The sequence below is a fragment of the Corylus avellana genome, chromosome 1, assembly GCF_965113065.1.
Source record: "Corylus avellana chromosome 1, dhCorAvel1.hap1.2, whole genome shotgun sequence".
Lineage (NCBI taxonomy): Eukaryota > Viridiplantae > Streptophyta > Magnoliopsida > Fagales > Betulaceae > Corylus > Corylus avellana.
The window spans coordinates 12,144,325-12,164,435 of record NC_142490.1 but is presented as its reverse complement, the minus strand read 5'-3'; the positions used below and the strand labels follow the sequence as shown (position 1 = coordinate 12,164,435).

General features: G+C 34.7%; 2 protein-coding genes across 4 annotated transcripts; one reads left to right on the top strand and one right to left on the bottom strand.

The window, feature by feature from the left end:
- Positions 1-1,147: 1,147 nt before the first annotated feature.
- LOC132170634 (C2H2 and C2HC zinc fingers superfamily protein) lies at positions 1,148-4,866 on the bottom strand. Its single transcript, XM_059581681.2, has 5 exons — positions 4,743-4,866; positions 4,582-4,624; positions 3,319-3,616; positions 2,458-2,730; positions 1,148-1,399 (listed from the first exon to the last, which is right to left on the bottom strand). The coding sequence occupies exons 1-4, from the start codon at positions 4,748-4,750 to the stop codon at positions 2,471-2,473; spliced, it is 609 nt and encodes a 202-aa protein (XP_059437664.1). The 5' UTR covers positions 4,751-4,866; the 3' UTR covers positions 1,148-1,399; positions 2,458-2,470.
- Positions 4,867-5,056: 190 nt separating this feature from the next.
- LOC132172690 (Mitochondrial substrate carrier family protein) lies at positions 5,057-10,068 on the top strand. Of its 3 annotated transcripts, none has more exons than XR_009439182.1 (9): positions 5,057-5,164; positions 5,446-5,565; positions 7,178-7,239; positions 7,333-7,569; positions 7,646-7,813; positions 7,988-8,037; positions 8,620-8,752; positions 8,939-9,424; positions 9,706-9,766. XR_009439182.1 is itself a non-coding variant. In XM_059584240.1 (9 exons), exons 1-9 carry the CDS (start codon positions 5,125-5,127, stop codon positions 9,800-9,802), a joined length of 945 nt encoding a protein of 314 aa, XP_059440223.1. In that variant the 5' UTR covers positions 5,057-5,124; the 3' UTR covers positions 9,803-10,068. The 3 variants fall into 3 exon arrangements, 2 of the variants coding, with proteins under 2 accessions (XP_059440223.1, XP_059440224.1); XM_059584240.1 differs by having other exon boundaries at positions 9,387-9,424; positions 9,706-10,068; XM_059584241.1 differs by lacking the exon at positions 5,057-5,164 and adding an exon at positions 6,633-6,719 and having other exon boundaries at positions 5,480-5,565; positions 9,387-9,424; positions 9,706-10,068.
- Positions 10,069-20,111: the final 10,043 nt, after the last annotated feature.

Genomic DNA, 20,111 nt, shown 5'->3' with positions numbered 1-20,111 from the left:
CCTCCAACCGTTCCAAGCCTCAGCTCCGGCCTCTCCCTGCGAGTGGATCTTACTCGTGCACGCGTGTCCCACATGCGCCGATGTATGAAGACAAATCTCCTCCGCTTTGCCACCTCCCACCATTGTTCCCGGTCTCCTAGATCTAGTTGCTACTTCTCAACATTCACTGTCGGCAAGTGGCCTACACGCGTCGGTCACCAACAGCCACCATATGGCCTTCCTTCGCCCCATCAGCCAACTACGTTATTGTTTTGTATTATTTATTTCCTTTTTATGTTGTTTGCTTGTTTGTTCTAGGTTTTTACTCTTGTTTTTATTTGTCTGTTGTTATTTTCCTTGTATTTAAGAGTTCCGGCAACCATTTGTTCGTCTGCTCTTTGGGGTTTGGAAAGGTTTATAGAGCATTTACAGCTTCGTGCTATTTCCTAGACCTTTTGGTTGTGCCATCTCTACACACCTTATATTACCACTTTAATTGTTGGTCAATTTTCTTGGTCTTTGTGCCAAAAAATCATAAACCCGCATCATTCATTCAATGCATTGCCTCTTTTTTTCTATTTACCCGATCTGATATGGTGATTTTGGAGCTTTTTGTTTAGGTTACCCAGCCTATTGTAATTTATTGTTTAGTTCTTATGTACAAGAAAACACCTAAAAAGAAAAAGGCCCCACTATGATCGGCATAGAAGGCCCCATTAGGGCTTTTCTTTTATTATTATTAAAAAAAAAAAAAAACTAATATCCAAAATAAATACTTGAGGGTACAGTAAAAAAAAAAAAAAAAAGCCTAGGCTCGCTTCTATCTCATGAGTCATGCAGAACATATATGTCCTTTCAATCTATTCTAGATCCTTGGAAGACATGCCACAGGCTCACCAAGAATCTTACTGTAGCATTTATCTTCAAGCTCTAGTACCATTCATAAATAAGGAATGGTCCTTGATGGGAAGAGTGAAGGTTGCACAAGGCAGAGCCAAAGAAAACTACAATAGGATTTGCCAAAATATTGGGGATCCCAATCTGTCTCATCCTTCAACTAGCACTTGCTTGTAAATTTGCCAAAATATATGTCTCATCCTTCAACCAGCGCACTTGCACTTGCTTGTAAATTGTTTTCTAAATCCATATTTCAAGCAACAATCTCTGCTACAGAATAAGAGCAATTCAAATTAGATAATAATTCTGGACATGCAAAACTTTTCTTGTAGCCACAACTAGAAATGTATCAATGTTATATAATGTTTACATAAATGAGATTCCACAACTATTCTCTACATTCAGCCACCAGCTGACAACCTCTTAAAAGAACATTACATAGTGAGGATTACAAGACCATGAGATGGAAATTCCAACTGAGGTGTCTGTTGTACCACAAGAATTTCTTGCTTGCTTTGTTTGCCTGTGACAAGCATTATCACTGATGTCACAATCATATGGTTATGGTACTCGGGGCATTAAACAGATTTATTTATCAAAACAAAAACAAAAACAAAACAAACAAACAAAAAACATAAAATACATGCAGGACTTTCGTAATTTTCTCTAGTTCCATTACTAATATACAAGGAAGTCACCGGATGCAAGAAGTTTGAAAAGTCACTAAACAAAAATACTAATGTGGGGAATTTCATTTGACACTTCCTTAGAGTTCTTCTTTCTCTTCTTCATCCTACCTCTTTTGCTAAAATTTCAGTTTTTTTTTTTGTTTGTTTAATGTGAAAATCCCCTCTGTTTCCTCACTCTTATCTTTCTTTTAGTCACTTCTGCTACATGAATATATTTCATTCTTATCATCCTGGTCATGGCTTAGGAATAATGCCTAACAAAGTGATGTACAAATCTGTTCCTACAATCTATTCTACGGCATTAATTAAAATATTTATCACCTCCCCACTCCTCTCCCTCTTCCTCCTGTACTCCAGCATTAACAAGTCAAATAACTTCTGCAATAAGTATCTTGTATGTCATGCTTAGTTATATGCCCACCAGAGCATAGAGACAAAAGTAAAACACAAAATAGCATTTATGAATAACTTTTGAAATGATTCATTCATACCTTTAGTAAGCAATATATTTCTCAATTCCCAAGTTGACATAATTTTGTTAATTTTCTCTAATAGATTCAAATTTTAGGTGAGGCCAATACATGCTGTGTCAGCCAGCTTCAAGTTTTTTTTTCCCTGTAATATCAACAAGATAAATTCGAGTCCCATTACTATTATTACTATTATTATTATTATTATTATTATTATTATTATTATTTGGTAAGTGTAATGACAGAGATGGATTAGGAGAAAAACATTGAGTCCCATTATATCAATAGAAACAAAATTTGATGATTTCTTTGTACCAAATGAATTCTCACAGTGCTCAATGTCCCATAGGCACCATTGTAAATTTGTAATACACTAAATATATTTCAGATTCCTTTAGCTATAGACAGGAAGTTAAACCAACCAGTTTCTCATAGCTAATGACTAGCCTCAGTAGCTTGGGCATTGGAATTGAGATTATCATAGCCCCCACTTGTTGATGGTGCTGGACTGGCTTGATACAATGGCTGCATGACCATAGGTGGAGCACCATTGGAAGTGGGTGCTGCTGTGTTTCCAGGAACTGTTGTGGCTGCACTCACAGGAGGCCTTGGAATAGCATTCAATTGACCAGGCATGGAAGGAGCACCAGGTGGAAGCATCATCATAGGTGGCATTGTCGGAGAAGACAGATACCCTGCCAAACCCAACAAAAATATTGAATATAGTACATCCTTAAGGACAAAGGAAAGATTGCATGTCTTGCATATGGATCAAACATGGTGGCATGAAGATCCAAGCATAAAACATAAATGCGGAAGAGGACTAGCATAAAAATTCTATTGCATGTGTCTGACAGAGAAGACAAGGATAGAAAAGTACACCATTTGATTGATTGAGAACATACTGGTAGTTTTTTAGAAAACATGTCAGACATATAACGAGGTAATCCACCAATGTTCTTGTCTATCTACTGTTTGATTGCTATGATGTGGGAAACTCAAATGAAAGTTGGATGACCTACAGCAGCAGAAAATCACTAGAAGGAAGAACAGAGATGTGCACAATAATATCAACTATCAGTGGCAACAGCAATAGATCCAGTCAGATACATGACAACTGTTTGAACTAGAAGAAATGATAGCAGGGCACATAAGAGGTCAAAACACACAAAAAAAAAAAAAAAAAAAAAAAAAATCTACATGCAAAATGTGCAAAAACATGGATTAATGCATGGACCAGAAATGAGATGCCAACATATATATACACACACTATCCAATTTACCTGGAGGCCCGGCAATTGGTCTTGGTAAAACAGGAGGCCTCATCCCTGGGAGTAATGGTGAACTTCCAGGTATCTGTGCCATTACGGGTGTAGGTAGAACAGGAAGGCGGGGCCTCTGACCCATTAGATGTTGATTGTAAGCAGCACCAACCTGCTGGAAAGCTGCAGCTTGCCCAAGATGTTCCTTAATCCTTTGGTCGATCAAGCTTTGGGTTTGTTGCTCCTCAAATTGTTGATAGTATGTCCGAACATTGTGCTTGTGCTTGTAACCTGCATTGTGCTGCTTTCTTACAGATGGCTGAAATATAAAAATGAGATCGTCAACAATATACAAATGTTCATTATCTCACTTTCTAGAAGCTGCAAGTATGATAAACATGAGACTGCACATACAACATTTTAGACTTCAAAAGGCACAGACACTTGTAAACCAGGTTTTCACCGACATGCAATTGTTTTTATAACCGTAATTTTAAAATCCGAGAACCCAGTAAACCCACAATAAACAATTAAGCAAACATAGAGCTTGCACTTAATAAGCTAAGCTTCATTTGATTTTTATTTTGATAAGTGATATTGCTAGTTCAAACTAAGACCACAATCAAGTTGAAAAGGCTAAACCATTAAGCTAAGCAAAGCAACTCTGGTACAGCAAGAAGTTCGGGAAAAACTATTCTTATTCTTACATAGTATAAAACGACCATTGACAAACAATACCAATTGTACCCAGAAAATAATCAGACTTTCTTAGGAGCTAACTAAGACTCAAAATAACAAAAACCTTAAAGATAACTACCCTCAACATCAACCATATTGTTTTCTTTAGACTATAAAAAATAATAATAATAATAATAATAATAATAATAATAATAATAATAATAAATTCTTTAGTTCTTTGTTTCACAATTAAACGACCACCAGGAAAGAAAATCAAAAGCACCCCAAAAAATGCACATATCAAAACGAGACAAAAAAAAAAAAAAAAGAGAAAAAAAGAAAAGAAAAAAAGGACATTTTCTAGTGAAAGTTAACTTGCATGGTTCCCCACTTAAATTAACTAGCTCCTGCACTGTTTTGCAGTCAACTTCAGTGAAAGAAAACAGCATTCGCGTCATTTGGTTCAATCTTAGCACTAATCCTCAAAACTTTCGCAACAAATTAACAAAACAAAAAAAGGACATAATAAGAAGCTCTAGGAGATATACACAAAATCAAATGCATCAATCAATTTTGAAAAGCATCAACTTGAACAAAGGGGCTTACCGAATCGTGGGTCAAGTAGGTGTCACAATAATCACAGTAGTATCTGCAGAATCGTATCCGTCAATATACACACACATATATATATCAGCATGAAAAATTCATAATAATGAGGTAAGAATACGTGAAAGATAGCATAGCAAAGAGAACAAAAAAGAACACACCGTGGCATGGCTGTGTGTAGCTCGAATTGTATCTGATTGCAGAGAAGAGACACCCTAGGTGCAGAGACTCGGAGCAAAAACCCTAGCAAAGAGAGAGAGAGAGAGAGAGAGAGAGACTTTGTCTATGAGAGTAAAAAGTAGTGATTTTTGTTTGATTAATCAAATGACTATTTTGTTCTTACTTAATGGTAAGATTTGGAAATTTCTCTGGGCACTTTTGTCTTTTGAGTTTAGTAACTTTTCCAATAAAACACAAAATAACTGGACGTGACTAAAACGCTAACGTTTTGGTTACAAACGATATCTGTACGTGCGCACAAGTTGTCACGCGCCTGGGTTTCCTTCTCCGGGTCACGAACTGGAGCACCCAGGAAAGGGGAAAATGGACGACCAACATGGTTCCCGGAAATCCTCCATTCCAGGTTACATTTCATTTCTCAAACAATGATCACTGGTTGTTTTGGTTGCCTAGAAATTAGAGGAAAATGCGAAAGAAAAAAAAAAATCATATTTTTAAAAGATTTTCATGTAAAAAACGAGGCTTCTTTCTCTCCCACATTTGTCTCGGCAACCAAACGAGATGCTAAACAAAATTTTGATTTTGTTTTTGGCTGATATTCAAATCTGGTTTCTATTTTTGTTTTATTTTTTGAAAGTAAAATTCTTTTTTGTGTGTGTGTGTTCGAATGAATATTGAAACAAGGGTATGGGAAACTCCACAATGAAAAGCGAAGTTGGGTGGTCTCGCCGTCCGTTATATTCTATCACTTTGGTACCAGTGGGCTCTCTGTTGCGGTTGCCACCGGTGTCACCCATCCTCTAGGTTCTTCTTCCTTTCCTATACTTACATATCTGTGTGTATGATTTCGTAATGTTTGCGGGAAATAAATGGTTTAGTTGCAACTCAATGCATGGTGGGCTATTGACATTGTGGTTAATAACTCCGAATATGTATGACAATAAATGAATTTAAAAAAGTGGGTAATAGATTTGGATGTTGAATATGTTATTAAGGGATAGTTGTTGCTTATGTAATTGAAGTCTAAGGAAGGATTTCTGGTGGTTTTGTTGAAATTTCTTTTAAGGGGTCACAGCTTTGTGATCTGTTTGAGGTTTCAATGCAAATGTCTGCTGAATCTGGTGGGTTTAGCCGAAAATGTTAAAATTTGTGCTCAACTACCAGAACTTGACCATAAAGTGGATTGAGACAAGGTTGGAACTTATAATATATTGCAAGAAAATGTGCATTTGTTGTAGAACACTATCAGCTGGTGGTGTTCATGCCGACATGTATAGCTACTAGGCAGCTTGAGCAAAATGGATAAACTTAGATTTCGAAAACCGGCCGGCAAAGAGATTTCATCTTTTAAAAATGCATAGAAAGATTTAGCGTGATGTCGTTTTGATACTACATGAAAGATGTTCATAGGGAATTCTTTACAAACCAAGCTTAAGTTCTGACGCTGCTCCATCAAGCACTGCAATGGCCACCTCAGTGGACATGAGCAGCAACATTGCAGCAAGAACAGCCACAACCATGAACTTGGTGGCCTTAGAAGCAGCCATTTTTGCCATACAAAACTCGAAGGAAGAAGATAACTATTGCTGAAGAAAAGAAAATCTGGAGAGAAGATTACAATGTGAAGCTTTGGGCTCAGAATACGTATTTATAACTGAGGATAAGAACTCTGCTAATGGCAATATATTAACTGGAAAAAAGAATTTGTCTAAATGTATGATTTGGGAATTGGATTTTGGAAAATATCCAATTTTGTGTGTATAGAGTACGAGTAATGGTTCTCTTTCTATAAGCCCCTTGACTTTTGGGAATTTTGTAGACATTATTTCCAAGTTGCTTGTGTTGAGGTAGAAGACCATCTATGTGGTCAGGTACTGTTGTCAAGGTTCATTCTTGCATTTGGAGCATATCAGTGGATTGTTTACTGGCCTTGCAGCGGATCAAGTAAGAATTTGAAGGTGGCCCACTGACTTTTGATCTTACAATCTGGGAATCTTTGTGTGAAAGAAAGAAAGTAACTACAGTTATGCATTTCAATTTCTTCTGATAATGCTCTTTATTGTCTTAGCAACCATGCTTTAGTACTGAAAAATGTGAAATGGCAAAAAAAGTATGAATTTGAAGTAAAGACAGAGTCATGGATCTTGATGCAACTATTCTCAATGTAATTTATTGCAAGGTGGCATTAGATCAAGACTTTCTTTGGACGGTGAGGTTAAGTCAGGACTTCTGAAAATTTTATAATCTATTAAAGAAACTATAACATAAAAAATCAAGAAGAACAAGAAATTATAAAGGGAACTCATTGAATTCCTGTTGAATTTATAGGTTTCGAATTTTGCAATTAATCTGAGTAAAGTTCTCCTACGTTATCAAGAATTTATAGGTTTTGAATTTATCTCATATTGAAATGCAGATGTACTCAAGGTTAGGCTGCAAATGCAACTTGTTGGCCAGAAAGGTCCTTTGACAGGAATGGTATTTTGCTAACTCTTTGGTATTCTTTCATTATTATGATCTAGTTTATCATATTACTTTGCCCTGAGGTTTTGTATATACGGATTTATACAGGGAAAGTTATTTGTTCAAGTATTGAAGAATGAAGGACCCAGGTCTATGTATCTAGGATTGGCACCTTCATTGACAAGGTCGGTTCTTTATGGTGGTCTACGTTTAGGCTTGTATGAACCCTCGAAGTATGTTTGTGACTGGGCTTTCGGGTCCACCAATATCTTGGTTAAGATTGCATCTGGAGCATTCTCTGGTGGCATTGCAACTGCACTTACCAATCCAGTTGAGGTTCTAAAGGTAATGCCACCATGTCAGAAGAATTTTAACCAATCTTCTTGAATTTGATCGAAAAAATCAGTTTTGCTTTCATCAGGTACGGTTACAAATGAATCCAAACTTGAGAAGAGGACCTATTGGAGAATTGCAAAGAATTGTTTCTGAAGAGGGAATTAGAGCTCTCTGGAAGGGGGTTGGCCCTGCTATGGCCAGGGCGGCTGGTTTGACTGCATCTCAGCTGGCAACATATGATGAATCCAAGCGGGTCAAGTTCTAAGCATGATCTTTTTCACTTTGAATATCCACAAAGTAATTTCCACCATTTCTGAATGGTTAATATTATTTTGATTGGTAATCTGAAAAGAATGTTTGTCTTAATATCTATGTTCTTTCCTTTTTCTGTTTACTAAAGGTTTTCTCCAACTTCCTATATGTGCAGATTTTGATCAAGCAGACACCACTTGAAGAAGGATTTCCTCTTCATCTCATGTATAGCACTACTCTTAGGTTTCTTATTATCTGTAGATCTGCCAATTTCTGCAATTCGAGTTAAAGAGTATCTTTCCATGGTCTGAGAACCGTGACTGTGTATATAAGTTGTAAAAGTTGGCAGGTCATGGGATGATGAAGATTATTTACATCAATATTTAAAAAAATAAAAATAAAAAAATAAAAAATCAATATAAAAACTAATATACAAAACGTAATAAATTTTTTTTTTTAATTCTAAAATAAATGAGAGAGATAATTTCTTTCTTTCTGGGTCATAGATAAAATAGTATATCAGAAATATGAACTGACAGCATTATAATGTATTATGTCTAACCAGGCTTGCTCATAAACTGGTGAACTCAAAAAGCTAGCCTGTTGATTTTAATGTATTGTGTCTAACCAGGCTTGCTCATAAACTGGTGAACTCAAAAAGCTAGCCTGTTGATTTAAACACTGTTTGAGACATGCATAAAGTATACTCACTCACTCATATTCTGTTGTTGCATACCAAGTAGGGCAGATTCTTTGTTTCATATATTTATTGCATTTATAGCTGACTGTATATTTCACTTTTTGAAGCTCAAGTACAGTTGCAGGCACCGTGAGTACCCTCATAACTGCACCCATGGATATGATTAAAACCCGTCTCATGTTGCAACAAGAATCTAAAGAAGTTGGGACCTACAAAAATGGATTTCATTGTGCATATCAGGTATTTTGACTTTGCTTTCATTTTCATTGTACATTCAATGCTATCATTTCATTCCTTTCTACATGTGTAAGTGTGTGTGTGTGTGATTGTTATTGTTGGCAATTGTTTTTAATTATCAAAAAAAACTTTGACTAGCTGATATCACAAGGCCTTTTTCTGTCGATTTCAGTCAGGTTTCTGTTACAGGGGCAGGTCTGGACATTTTGCTGAGAGAGAATATTGGATGAGTGGTGATAACTAGAAGTTGGCTTTTGTGAATGGTCTGATAGGCTAAAAAATATACTATTGAAGTAGGACATGACAACGTGTTGGTAGTTGATTTCCCCGTTTTAGCTTAAGTGAGATTTTTCTTAAGATGGTATTGTTGAAATGTAGGCATTTTCCAAATTGTTTGATGCACTAAACTATAGGCTGCTTTGCTGCTCCACCTGCAAATTCTGCACTGGCTTTCTGTTATATTTTGAGCTTGTATTCTCAATTTTTTATTTTCTTTGTTTGCTTTAATTTTATACATTTGCCTTTCTGTTGGCTCTTGCTACACTGATATTTGAAGAGTAATGCTGGCGGAACATTTCTCTCATTTTTTTTCATACAGCTTTATCTTTCTTGCCTAATGCGGTTGTGTGAATTTCAGGTTTTGCTCACCGAAGGGCCTAGGGGCCTTTACAAGGGGTGAGTTTTGGTTCAAGCATTCACATTCTATGCTCTCTAGTTTGGTCCATCTATCACGTTTGCACATTTTTACTTCTTTGCAATATTCTTGGCAAAGCTTGTCATGAAGTTTCAGATGTATTTCTACTACTAGGCTTCCAATGTTATAACTTGACCACATAACTGTTTTTGGGGTCTGAGAAACTTCACAATCAGAAACTCATCAGCTTAGAGAAGTTCTAAAGATTTTTTTATTTGTGGTCTTGCACAATATGAGGGAGCTAACTTCTATATTTTATCAGGGGCCTTGCCATATTTGCAAGATTGTGTCCACAGACTACAATTACGTTTATACTTTGCGAAAAGCTACGCAAGCTTGCTGGATTGAATGCCATCTAGTCTCGGAATCATCTGTTTGCGGCTGCCATCATTTTCGGACTAGAATGGCTTTCCCTATAGCATTGCACATTCATTGCCAGGAAGTCCTAATTGAAAGACTTCGTTTTGGTTTTCATGTACAATTTTGAGGTGACTGAAATGTCATTTCATTATAATGGTCTCGAATCATCAGTTTCTCTGGATTTTGTTGTAACAATATTCTTTACCTGTCATTCCCGCATTTTTCTGGGGTCCGGCCGAATCCAATCGAACAGAATTTCCTTGTACTTGCATGTTCTTGTATTGCTTTCATGATTGTTTTAATAAAAGGGATGGTGACTTGTATGAAATTCAGCAAAGATGGCTAATCTTCTCTAGTTTTCCATGTGCTGCATCTTTTTTCTTTTTTTGCCTTTTTTTTCCATTATTTAAGGTAAGATGTCCATGGAGATCTGGTTGGGTTGACCAATATGAGTTGGAAGCTTGATGAGGAACAGCTTGCAAGCTCGTTGTCATGTGTTTGACTGAGACAACTCCACCAAAATTTTAGGTACAACTAACTTGTATTTGACTTTATGGGAGTTTTTCACATTTATGACGGTGCTACACTTCTCTTGAAATTGCCTTCCAATTTATCATACACCATACTGCTCTCTTTGTCTGCAATTTATTATGTTGGCTTTTTTTGTTGGATAAAGTTTTCCTCCAAACCGAGTTTGAGGAATTTTTTTCAACCTAATCTATAAAAGTAACACGTGTCCATTTTTTTAATAAATTTTGAGGAAAACTGTCTTTATTTTTTTGACAAGTTCGCACAGAATGAGGGAAGGAGATTCAAACTAGTGATCTCCGCTTCATTATACATGGTCCCAACCAATTAAACTACTTCTTAAGGACTATTATGTTGGCATTTGTCAGTGCTACATTCTTGTCGCTTTATTAGTTCTTTTTTTTTTTCCCTTCATTTTTTTTTTTTTAACTTGTATGGGTACAGAGGCTTTTGGGGTTATGGCTTTTGGTATGGTATGATAATTCAAATCGCCGAACTTTAACTCACCGCGACTCGCTCTTACGAACCATTATTTTGTTCCGGGTGATTCCCGACTCGGTTTGGGCCGTCAACTTTGGACGGAATCGGTCAACACGGGTGGGCAAGTTATGTGACACCAAGCCTTATGAAATGACAGAAATGTCCGAAATTCTGAGATATAAAAGGGTCAAATCACGTCTTTCATTTTATTTTTTCGGAGGTGATTGGTCTCTAACCTTGTTGAAACATTTATTTGAACAACTGCCCATATCGACCACCAGAGGAGATGATGACCCTAGCTAGTTCAATAATTGCCGACCAATGCCTCGTAGCCAGGACGTGCCCAATGGGCCAATGTCGGTTCATCACAACTTTAAATACATAACTGAGGTCTTCGTCAGCCCACTTTCAGCAAATTTGACTTGGGAGATATTCCAGCATAGCATGAAAAACGTTGGGGTCCCATTTAATACTTTTCTGCTTATTGTATAGTGGCTGCCAATGTGCCAATCAATACATTTCACCCATAAATTATGTATCCAAAGTGGATATATATTATTACGTATATCTCTATCCAAATTGGATTGTGCTCTGTCTAGTGTAATAGCTTTAATTTGGATCACTTATTTAAAATAATGGTTAATAACACAATAATACATAAGAGAGAGAGAAGGGCTACCTTGCATTGTGTGCAAGTCACAAGCCACATGAGTGTTTCGGTCACCCTTAAGGATCGGATTGGAGATGGCTAAACTACCTCTTATGGTCAACCCAATTTATTAAAGTGACACATTACTTGGTAACCAACTTTTGGGAAAAAAAATTCAAAGTACAGTATTTTTCTATATATATATATATATATATATATATAGATGTTATGCATCAATAAGTTTTTCATATTTGACACATATTCTCTTACAAATTCAATAGATAAACCATTAAATTTGTGAAGTCCATCATTGACTTATATGGAGTCCACATAAGTCGATAAATTTAATGGTTAATTTGTAAAATGAGATGGGTTAAATATGGAGAATATATATATATATATATAATGTGAGACATAACCTTACAAATGCACTCACAGTATTAGAAATATTGTGAGTGCATAAGTCAATGACATATATATATATATATATATATATATATAGAGAGAGAGAGAGAGAGATTGAATTTATAAACTTTCATTTACAAATTGTTATATATTATACCACATCTTACTAAGCTAATGTGACAATGCTTATCGGCCTTTAATTTTTTTTTTTAAAACATAAAATAATATATATTGTCACATATCTCAATAATAGACATAGCAGTACTCTTTCGTTTAAGCTTAGAAAAATAAAAATAAAATTACATATATATATATATATATATATATATATATATAATAAAAAAAAAAACCTTTATTCTTATTACAATACTCTAGTGTCACTTTCTAACAGGGATGGCCCAAACCATGGTAAAAAAAAAAGTGTCATGTGGGTAACTTAGCGGGTTTTTTGTCCCTTTTGGCGTGGAGACCAGGGGAAGGTTAAAAAGTGCCACTTCACTTGCAAAGACCGTAAAGAGAGAGAGAGAGAGAAACAATTGGGAAGCTCGGACGGAGAAGGAGAGCTTGACTTGGCGGGACAGTCTGGCGCACTTATCTTTGTGCCTCGGTTTTCACGATAATCTACCATTGTACCCCTCTCCAGCTATTTACACTTATACCCTTCTGCTTCAATCTGTACAGTACCACCACCTCTCTCTCCCTCCCATTACCATGCCACAACAAATAACGGTATCCGTACTCCCGCCTTTACACGAAAATGACTCAGAAACAGGTTGGTCAACCACAGCAGAAATAAATCTGGTCGGCTTTTTTTTTTTTGGATTTTGCTTCACTTCTGATTACTTTTCAGGTTTCCCATATGGAGTAAGTAAAGTATTTGCTACTTTTCCTGCTTTTTTTAAAAATAATAATAATCTATTAAATTAATATTTACTTTTTAAAAATATATAATTTTTACGTACATTTTTAGTAAGCGTACTTGTTATAAAGACAAATATCAATTTAATAAATCAAATTAAAAGAAAATTTTGTCCATTTTCCTGAATAAGCCCTAATGTGTGAAATTCCCCAAATATTCTCATTTTTTTGTATTGCACTTGATGGATCAAGCATGAAAATCTTGATTTAAAAAAAGCAAAATTAGTTTATGTGGTTTACTTGATATACAATTAACTCCTTGTGATATCAAAATGAACTCAAATATCCCTTAAGTATGCCAAAAAAATAATAATAATAATTTCTACGGTCAAATTTCGTTAAATAACTTAACATATTATAATAGAGTAAAACGTTAGAACTAATAAAATTGTGATACTTGTATTATTTAAGTTAGTTTCACACTAACGGAATCTGTTAAATAAGTTGATAGAATTTGATTGTTTGGACTCAATTATTTTTTGGCATACTTAAGGGATCTTTGAGTTCATTTTGATACCACAACGTGCTAATTGTAAATCAGCTAAACCACAATGACTAATTTTATATTTTTGCCTTAAAAAAACAAAATACAAAGATAGGTTGGGGTGTTTGGGCACCGATTCAAGCAGGACCCGAATAACCTTACCCAAGTATCTTCTTACCTATACGTATAGATCATCGCACTTGGTCCTCATCGATAAAAATAATAATAATAAAGAAAAAAAAAAAAAAACAACTTTAAATCTAAATATGGAGATAGGGTAGGTTATTTTTCCACCTAGAATGGTTTATAGTCAGAATTAATTTCATATTGGTAGTTGAATATGGATGATTAATCAACAAATGTATGGAAGTTTTTACACATTATAATTATAATATAATAATTATCCAAAATAAGCCATATATATCTACAAGCTATAGGTACCTGCAGAAGTAGTAGCTTGTACCTGCTTCCAAATGTAGACAGTACGTAAGACACTAAGACAGATACATACGTTACTTCATATATATATATATATATATGAAGTAACGTATGTATCTATATATATATATATAGCGACATCTGTTAACGTGAGAATGAATATAGCAAGCAGGCAGGAAGGCGGCATGCACCGTCCTTTTCAAATAAAATCACTGAAAACAAACACGTAAACGAGGAAAGAAATTCCAAAAGCCAAACATGGATGATGGGATGTCTTTCTTTTTGGCGTGGTGCCATGAATGCCCAAATAAGCGAAGGCCGACAGCTTTGTTTCATTAAACCTTTTTCTTGTGTCTTTTTATTTTCTCCTTTTTAAAACACAAATATCAACAAATACTCTAAATTTCTTTTATTTTTTTATGTCATATTATAATTAAAAACAAAAGGCAGAAAGCACCCTTAAAAAAAAAAAAAAATTGTTATTATAATTGGGATAAATCACTAGTAAGTCGAGGTTGAATAAATATTGCTTTTTTTAAAAAAAAAAATATTGCTGTCATTGTTGGATGATAACTTGTAGTCGATGCAAACTGAGTTGTGTTTTCTGTTATAATAGAAAAAAGAAAAGATACAAAGACTTACTTTATTTCTGAATAAAAAATAGGTTGTTGAGTATACTCATATAATGAAAACATATCATAAAAGTTAGTGGTTAATATAATACAATTGACTCGAACTAATAATTTAAACTTTTGATTTTTTTTTTTTTTTTTTTCGCGCTTCTTTAAGCCTAGTTGAGTCAATATTTAACCTAACCCTATCAAAACATCAATGAGACTCAAGGTGATTAACACTAATTAAGTATGAAAATTCTTGTTACTGGACTCGAACTCATACCCTAGTGTTTACCTAATCACATAAGAATTGTCTTGAGGCCACTGAACCATCACCATTGATAGTAGTCGAGTGATATCTTAATATGTAGTAAATAGGGTGTCCATTAGTGGGCAACCCTAGAGGAAGAATGGTTGAACGCTAGTCCTCAACACACTAAATGAGATTCTATGTTTTTAATGCTAAAAGTGTATTAAAACAATGGGATACAACATTATAGATGGCGTGTGTGCAACAACGAGCATGTGAATTAAAAATATCAAAATGGTTCTCTCTCTCTCTCTCTCTCTCGTTTTAAGAGAATGGTGAGCCATTTAGATTGTGGATATTGTGGTTATCGCTTTAGTAACATGCTCTATTGTCGGGAGAAGAAAATTATGGAACCCAGTAGTTAAAAGCATGTGGTACAACTTCATCATATTCTGGTTTTGGTGCATGAAATGCACCAATTAAATTTATATTCCCACTATATATTATTTTTCTAACATTTGTATTAGAGCTTGTTAGTTGTTCTCATGTGTATCTATTTTTGAAAAACAATAGCTTTTGAGTGCGTGAGTAGCCATTATTTATAGTGGTGGACTGCGCGCACCACAAATGATGCAATGATGATCACGCCATAACAAGTGTGGGCATCCCCATAAAAGGTAATAACTTATGTGAAGGTTATTGAAAAGAGAAACAATGCAAATCTTCACTAAGAGTTACACTGCATTCTATAAATAGAGTATGTCAAATCGTTGAATACAACTTCTCTCTGACTTTGTCTTTCACTTTGTCCTCCATTGGATTTTCACTTTCTAACAAAAATCTACAATGGCATTAGAGCATACATGTTTATAGAGGAAGATAAAGATAAAACAATAGAGTAAATGTACAAGACCATTAATAGACAGGTCCTCAATTTGGCATCAATCGTGGCCTTCTATAGTCTCCACTAGTCCATTGTCAAACCTAAAAAAGAACCTTTAACGATGACTGTGGGAAGTGTAAAATATACTTGGTACGTCCAAACCCAAAAAAAAAGGTATGGAATCAAATAGGGGTTTTTTAAAAAATGTATTTGTTCTTCAATTTCACAGTATATTTTTTTCAAATTAAACTCTTTCTCCATATTTACATAAAAGACTCGTCCTTCAGGCTTTGCAAGTGTTGCTGACAATTTGGTTATCTTGTAATGATAATTGTCACCTTGGGAATGTTAATCCTTATTATGAGATGGTGGACATGGGTTTGTTAAATTTAGTTCAGACTAAAGGTCTTATGAAATTGTTTGAAGATTAACGATTTCTAGTAGTATATATTTAAAACTCACAAACAATTAATGAGATGGAGAGTACCTAATAATTTATATTTTGAATTTTGTGACTAGGATGACTCATAAAGTTTTGGGTTTTTTTTTTTAATTTTATTTTATTTTATTTTTATTTTTTATTTTTTTATTGTGATTTGTTCATGAGAGTTACAAGGTTTAATTTTATTATAGGCTAAACATGATTTCTTTCACTTCTGTGAAACGAGTTTGAAGTGCGATGTTGACAAATCATTGGAGGTAATAGCTAGCCTATATTGATTATCTTTAGGGACTGAGTCATAATCGTTTTACCCTAAATGGATTAAAAAGTTAGTTAACTCACATGCTGCGTACTGGACACGAGATTCCCTAGATGCCTTAAAGTAGTAATATAATTTGCTTACTAAAATCTAAGGTTACATTGTGAGTTTGACTGAAGATAAAAGTCACAATTAAAGTTGACGACTTTGTGGTGGTTTATTGAGATATAAAGGCATATTACGGATGAAAGTTGAATATCTTTGATTTATTATAGTAGCACACGATTATATGAGAGTCACTACATTTGTAGTTACACATAGAGAGAAATTGTCCTAAAACAGTACTTGAGTTTTTTTGTTTGAGTGTTTGTAGTTGGCCATATGATATGTTTTATCTCCTAGACGATGATGTTGTCTATTATGCATAGACCAAGATCAACTCCAATTCAAATGAATCAGAGATGATCCAAATTCGTTGTGCACATGATAGTAGTGATGTGTTCTACAATTATTGTGGCATATCTATGAATATTTGGAGAGCACACACATATTCACCATGTATTTGGTGTTATGGTAAATTTGTATGTTGATAGGCTTAGGTTGGCTCATTCACACGAGTAATCGCCTCTGCCACTTAGGTAATGAGTAAGAATGAGACATTGTGTCCCTTGATGATTATGTGGCACATAGAGTTTGTTGACACAAACATGTGTCACCTTACCTATGACTAAGATGAGGTCTTTATTTTTGTTAAGATCATGCATGGATAATCCACAATCTATGTTGCATGTGATTATCAAGATACGAAACCTTAATTTGGCACAAAAGGTGGCGAGCAAATAGAGGACTCAGGTCAAGCACTTGGGTAGTGTCTGGAATAAGATTTGTACACCATAACATATGCTTGTTCGATTGACAATGTAGATGAGTGAATAAATCCTTACTTCCTCACAATGAGTCCCATAGGTCATTGTAAATTACTTTATTTATGCCCTATGTGGCCTTTAACCATGTCACGAGGTTGAGTTTGTAGTGTCTGCTACTTTAGCATGTTGTCTATGACCATGTATGATGCGGTTTAAAGGGGCATTGCTAGGAAAGTGACTGGATCAAAGTTGTCCACCATGAGGGTGAAGGGAAGACTATTTGACAACATATTCGTATTATGTTTGTACATATTGTCGGCAATTTGTGTTGCAACATAATTGTGGGTATATCATGCTTTGGTGAATGTTAAGAATTACTTTAAGATATTGGACTCGAAAGGAATTAGAGATACTTAATATGATGTGACCAAATGAGTTGGGACATAATGAGACACTTATAGGGATGCTGGTATATTGGTCTTCACAAGATTTGGTATAATACTCACAACCTTTTTTACAAGTGTGCTCGGTGGATACACGGTCTATTTGCTAATATGAAAATGATTGCAACAAATAGAGAGATGCATGATTGAGTCCTGCTCACTGTGTGGGAGTGAGGGATATAGTAAATAGTGGGCAACCTAAGAAGAGTAAAGGACACTTGAAACCTTCTCCATCATTGACGAGCTCTAAAGAATGAACATGATCTTCGAAGTTGGTTTGGCGAGAGCCTTTTTAAGAAGGATGAGGAGATGTAGACGATGGAATGGTTTTGAGAGGTAGAGTTTGGCGAGAGCTTTCTTTAAGGATGCATAACAGTTTCCCAATAAGGGAATTTTGAGAAGATCAAGTCAAAAATACTAACGTGGACGGCAGATGATCGGTTTTCCATCCAAATTGACGGGACTGACTAACGGAGTGGCCATTTTGTCACATGTTGGAACTTTATTGGGCTACTTTAATACCTTTTGAATATTGTGAGGCTATATTGCAAACGGCTGTTAGTTTGGAGGGCTTTTTTTTTTATATATATATTTTTTCCTAAAAAAATTGGCATTTTTGACACACTTTGGTAGTTTGATATCACTTTAGTACATTTTAAACTTCATGAGTGTAACACCTTAGATAAATCAATTAACTCGACACCAAAACTAGAATCTATTTAGTAAATTCTATATCACCTATCACTTTTTTTTTTCTCTCTCTCTCTATCTTTTGTTGAGAGAGAGCTACCAAAAACCTTGGGTTTTCTTCCATCTCCTTGGTGAGATTAGCCACCTCTTTTGTGAGATTTCTCTCAGAGGAGATATGGTCATTCTCCATTGTCCTCCCTCTTCTTTGTTTCTTTTTTCTTGTTCTTGTTGTTTTTTTCGGTGGTTTTTGTTGTTGTGCTTTCCGACCAGACCAAGAGCTCCGACCTCCTTCATACTCTCCGCTCAGCCTCTGTATCGCCTCCATTCGTTCGTCGCTGTGCTGCGCCGCTCACCCAACGTTGCATGAAGCATACGTCCAGGAGAGAAATTTCATATCAGACAACTACCCTCTAGGGAAAGCAATGAATACACGCACTTAGAAAAAATAATTCACTAAATGAAGGTGAATTAAAATCACCCGCACAATTGAATGCCAAATTAATGGCTGTTTGGATGACAAATTCCTTATGAAGGCACACAATATAAATGATATTTAGCCTATATATAATCAGTAAAATGCTAGACTTAGGTCTGCATCCATGCTCGAAACTAAATATTTTTGGGCCAGAGCAAGAGCAGAGGGGAAAAGGGAACACTAAAAGTGAGATAAAAAATAAAATAAAATAAAAAAGTGGTATGCGGCTATTAAATTTTTAGTTGTCCCAAAAGCTTAAGCTAATAAGAAGATGTAAATTTAATCACTTAATCATTACTTTAACAACAACTTCTTTTTGTTCCCTTTAATTTAGTTGCTTGAGTTCGAATTTTGTCAATTTCATTATCATAATATTAATACACGTTTAATTTGGTCCCTCCGATTACATCTATTAACCGGATCATCCATTAAATATATTAACCAAATTAGAATTTAATAGACTAAAGTGAAAACAAAGTTAAACTTCCAATATTCAACTCGAACGAAGTTTAAAATTAAACAATCAGACAAATCTTTATGAACATTCACTCTAAGAATAGCATGTTAATATCATACCCCACAATTTAAATTTTATTTTATTACATTTTATGATGGTGTAAATATTGTTTCACCATTAAAAAAATTTAATTGACGGAACAATATATTTAGGAGAAAATCTACTTTACCCCCCTGAAGTTTCAGAGGTTTTTTAATTTGAACTCCAAAGTTTAAAAATTGGCAATGTACTCCTTAATGTTTAAAAAATTTTCAATTTAAACCTTCTGTTACTAATTTTCATTAAATTGGACGAAAATTTTTTTAAAAAAATGCTTGAGGGTAATTGCGTAATTTTATAGATTTCCGTCCAATTTGACGGAAATTAGTAACGGAAGGTTTAAATTGAAAATTTTTGAAACAATAGGGGGGTACATTGCCAATTTTTAAACTTTAGATTTCAAATTGAAAAACCCCTTAAATTTCAAGGGATAAAGTAGATTTTTCCCATATATTTATTATGCGATAATATATACATAATTAAGTCTATAAAATTTAGTCTAAACTATAAAATAGTTGGTTTCCATATCACTTGAAATAAAGAGATCTATTCCATTTTTTTTTTAATTATTCTTTATTTATTTATTTATTTTTGTTTTATATTCCATCTTGTTTTAAGCTACCATGGTTGAAGACTTCTTCTAATATTAAATTACCATATAATTACGTTAATCACTCTAATAAGACACAGATCTCATTAGATCCAATCATCCAAGCTTTATTAGTATCATTACTCTACAAGAGAGTTGGCATTTACATTATTAAATTTAAACCCTTAATTTGAGGAGAAAGTTGCTGTACAAGTTACATAAACACCGCCACGGCGCCACCTCAATCATCAGTAAATCTGGTGCCCCGCAATGAGGGTATTGCCGTCAATTTCTGCTTTACACGTTAACTCTTTCTTATTTATTTTCTGTTTTCAAAAC

Bases quoted from the DNA above. Each gene is read 5' to 3' on its own strand.
- LOC132172690 (XM_059584240.1), top strand. From the start codon at position 5,125: ATGGACGACCAACATGGTTCCCGGAAATCCTCCATTCCAG. The intron at 7,240-7,332 runs GTATTTTGCTAA...GGATTTATACAG, and splicing joins AAGGTCCTTTGACAGGAATG to GGAAAGTTATTTGTTCAAGT. The intron at 9,425-9,705 runs GTGAGTTTTGGT...ATATTTTATCAG, and splicing joins CCTAGGGGCCTTTACAAGGG to GGGCCTTGCCATATTTGCAA.
- LOC132170634 (XM_059581681.2), bottom strand. The intron at 3,617-4,581 runs GTAAGCCCCTTT...TTTATATTTCAG, and splicing joins CCTACTTGACCCACGATTCG to CCATCTGTAAGAAAGCAGCA. The intron at 2,731-3,318 runs GTAAATTGGATA...TGGGTTTGGCAG, and splicing joins ACCAATTGCCGGGCCTCCAG to GGTATCTGTCTTCTCCGACA.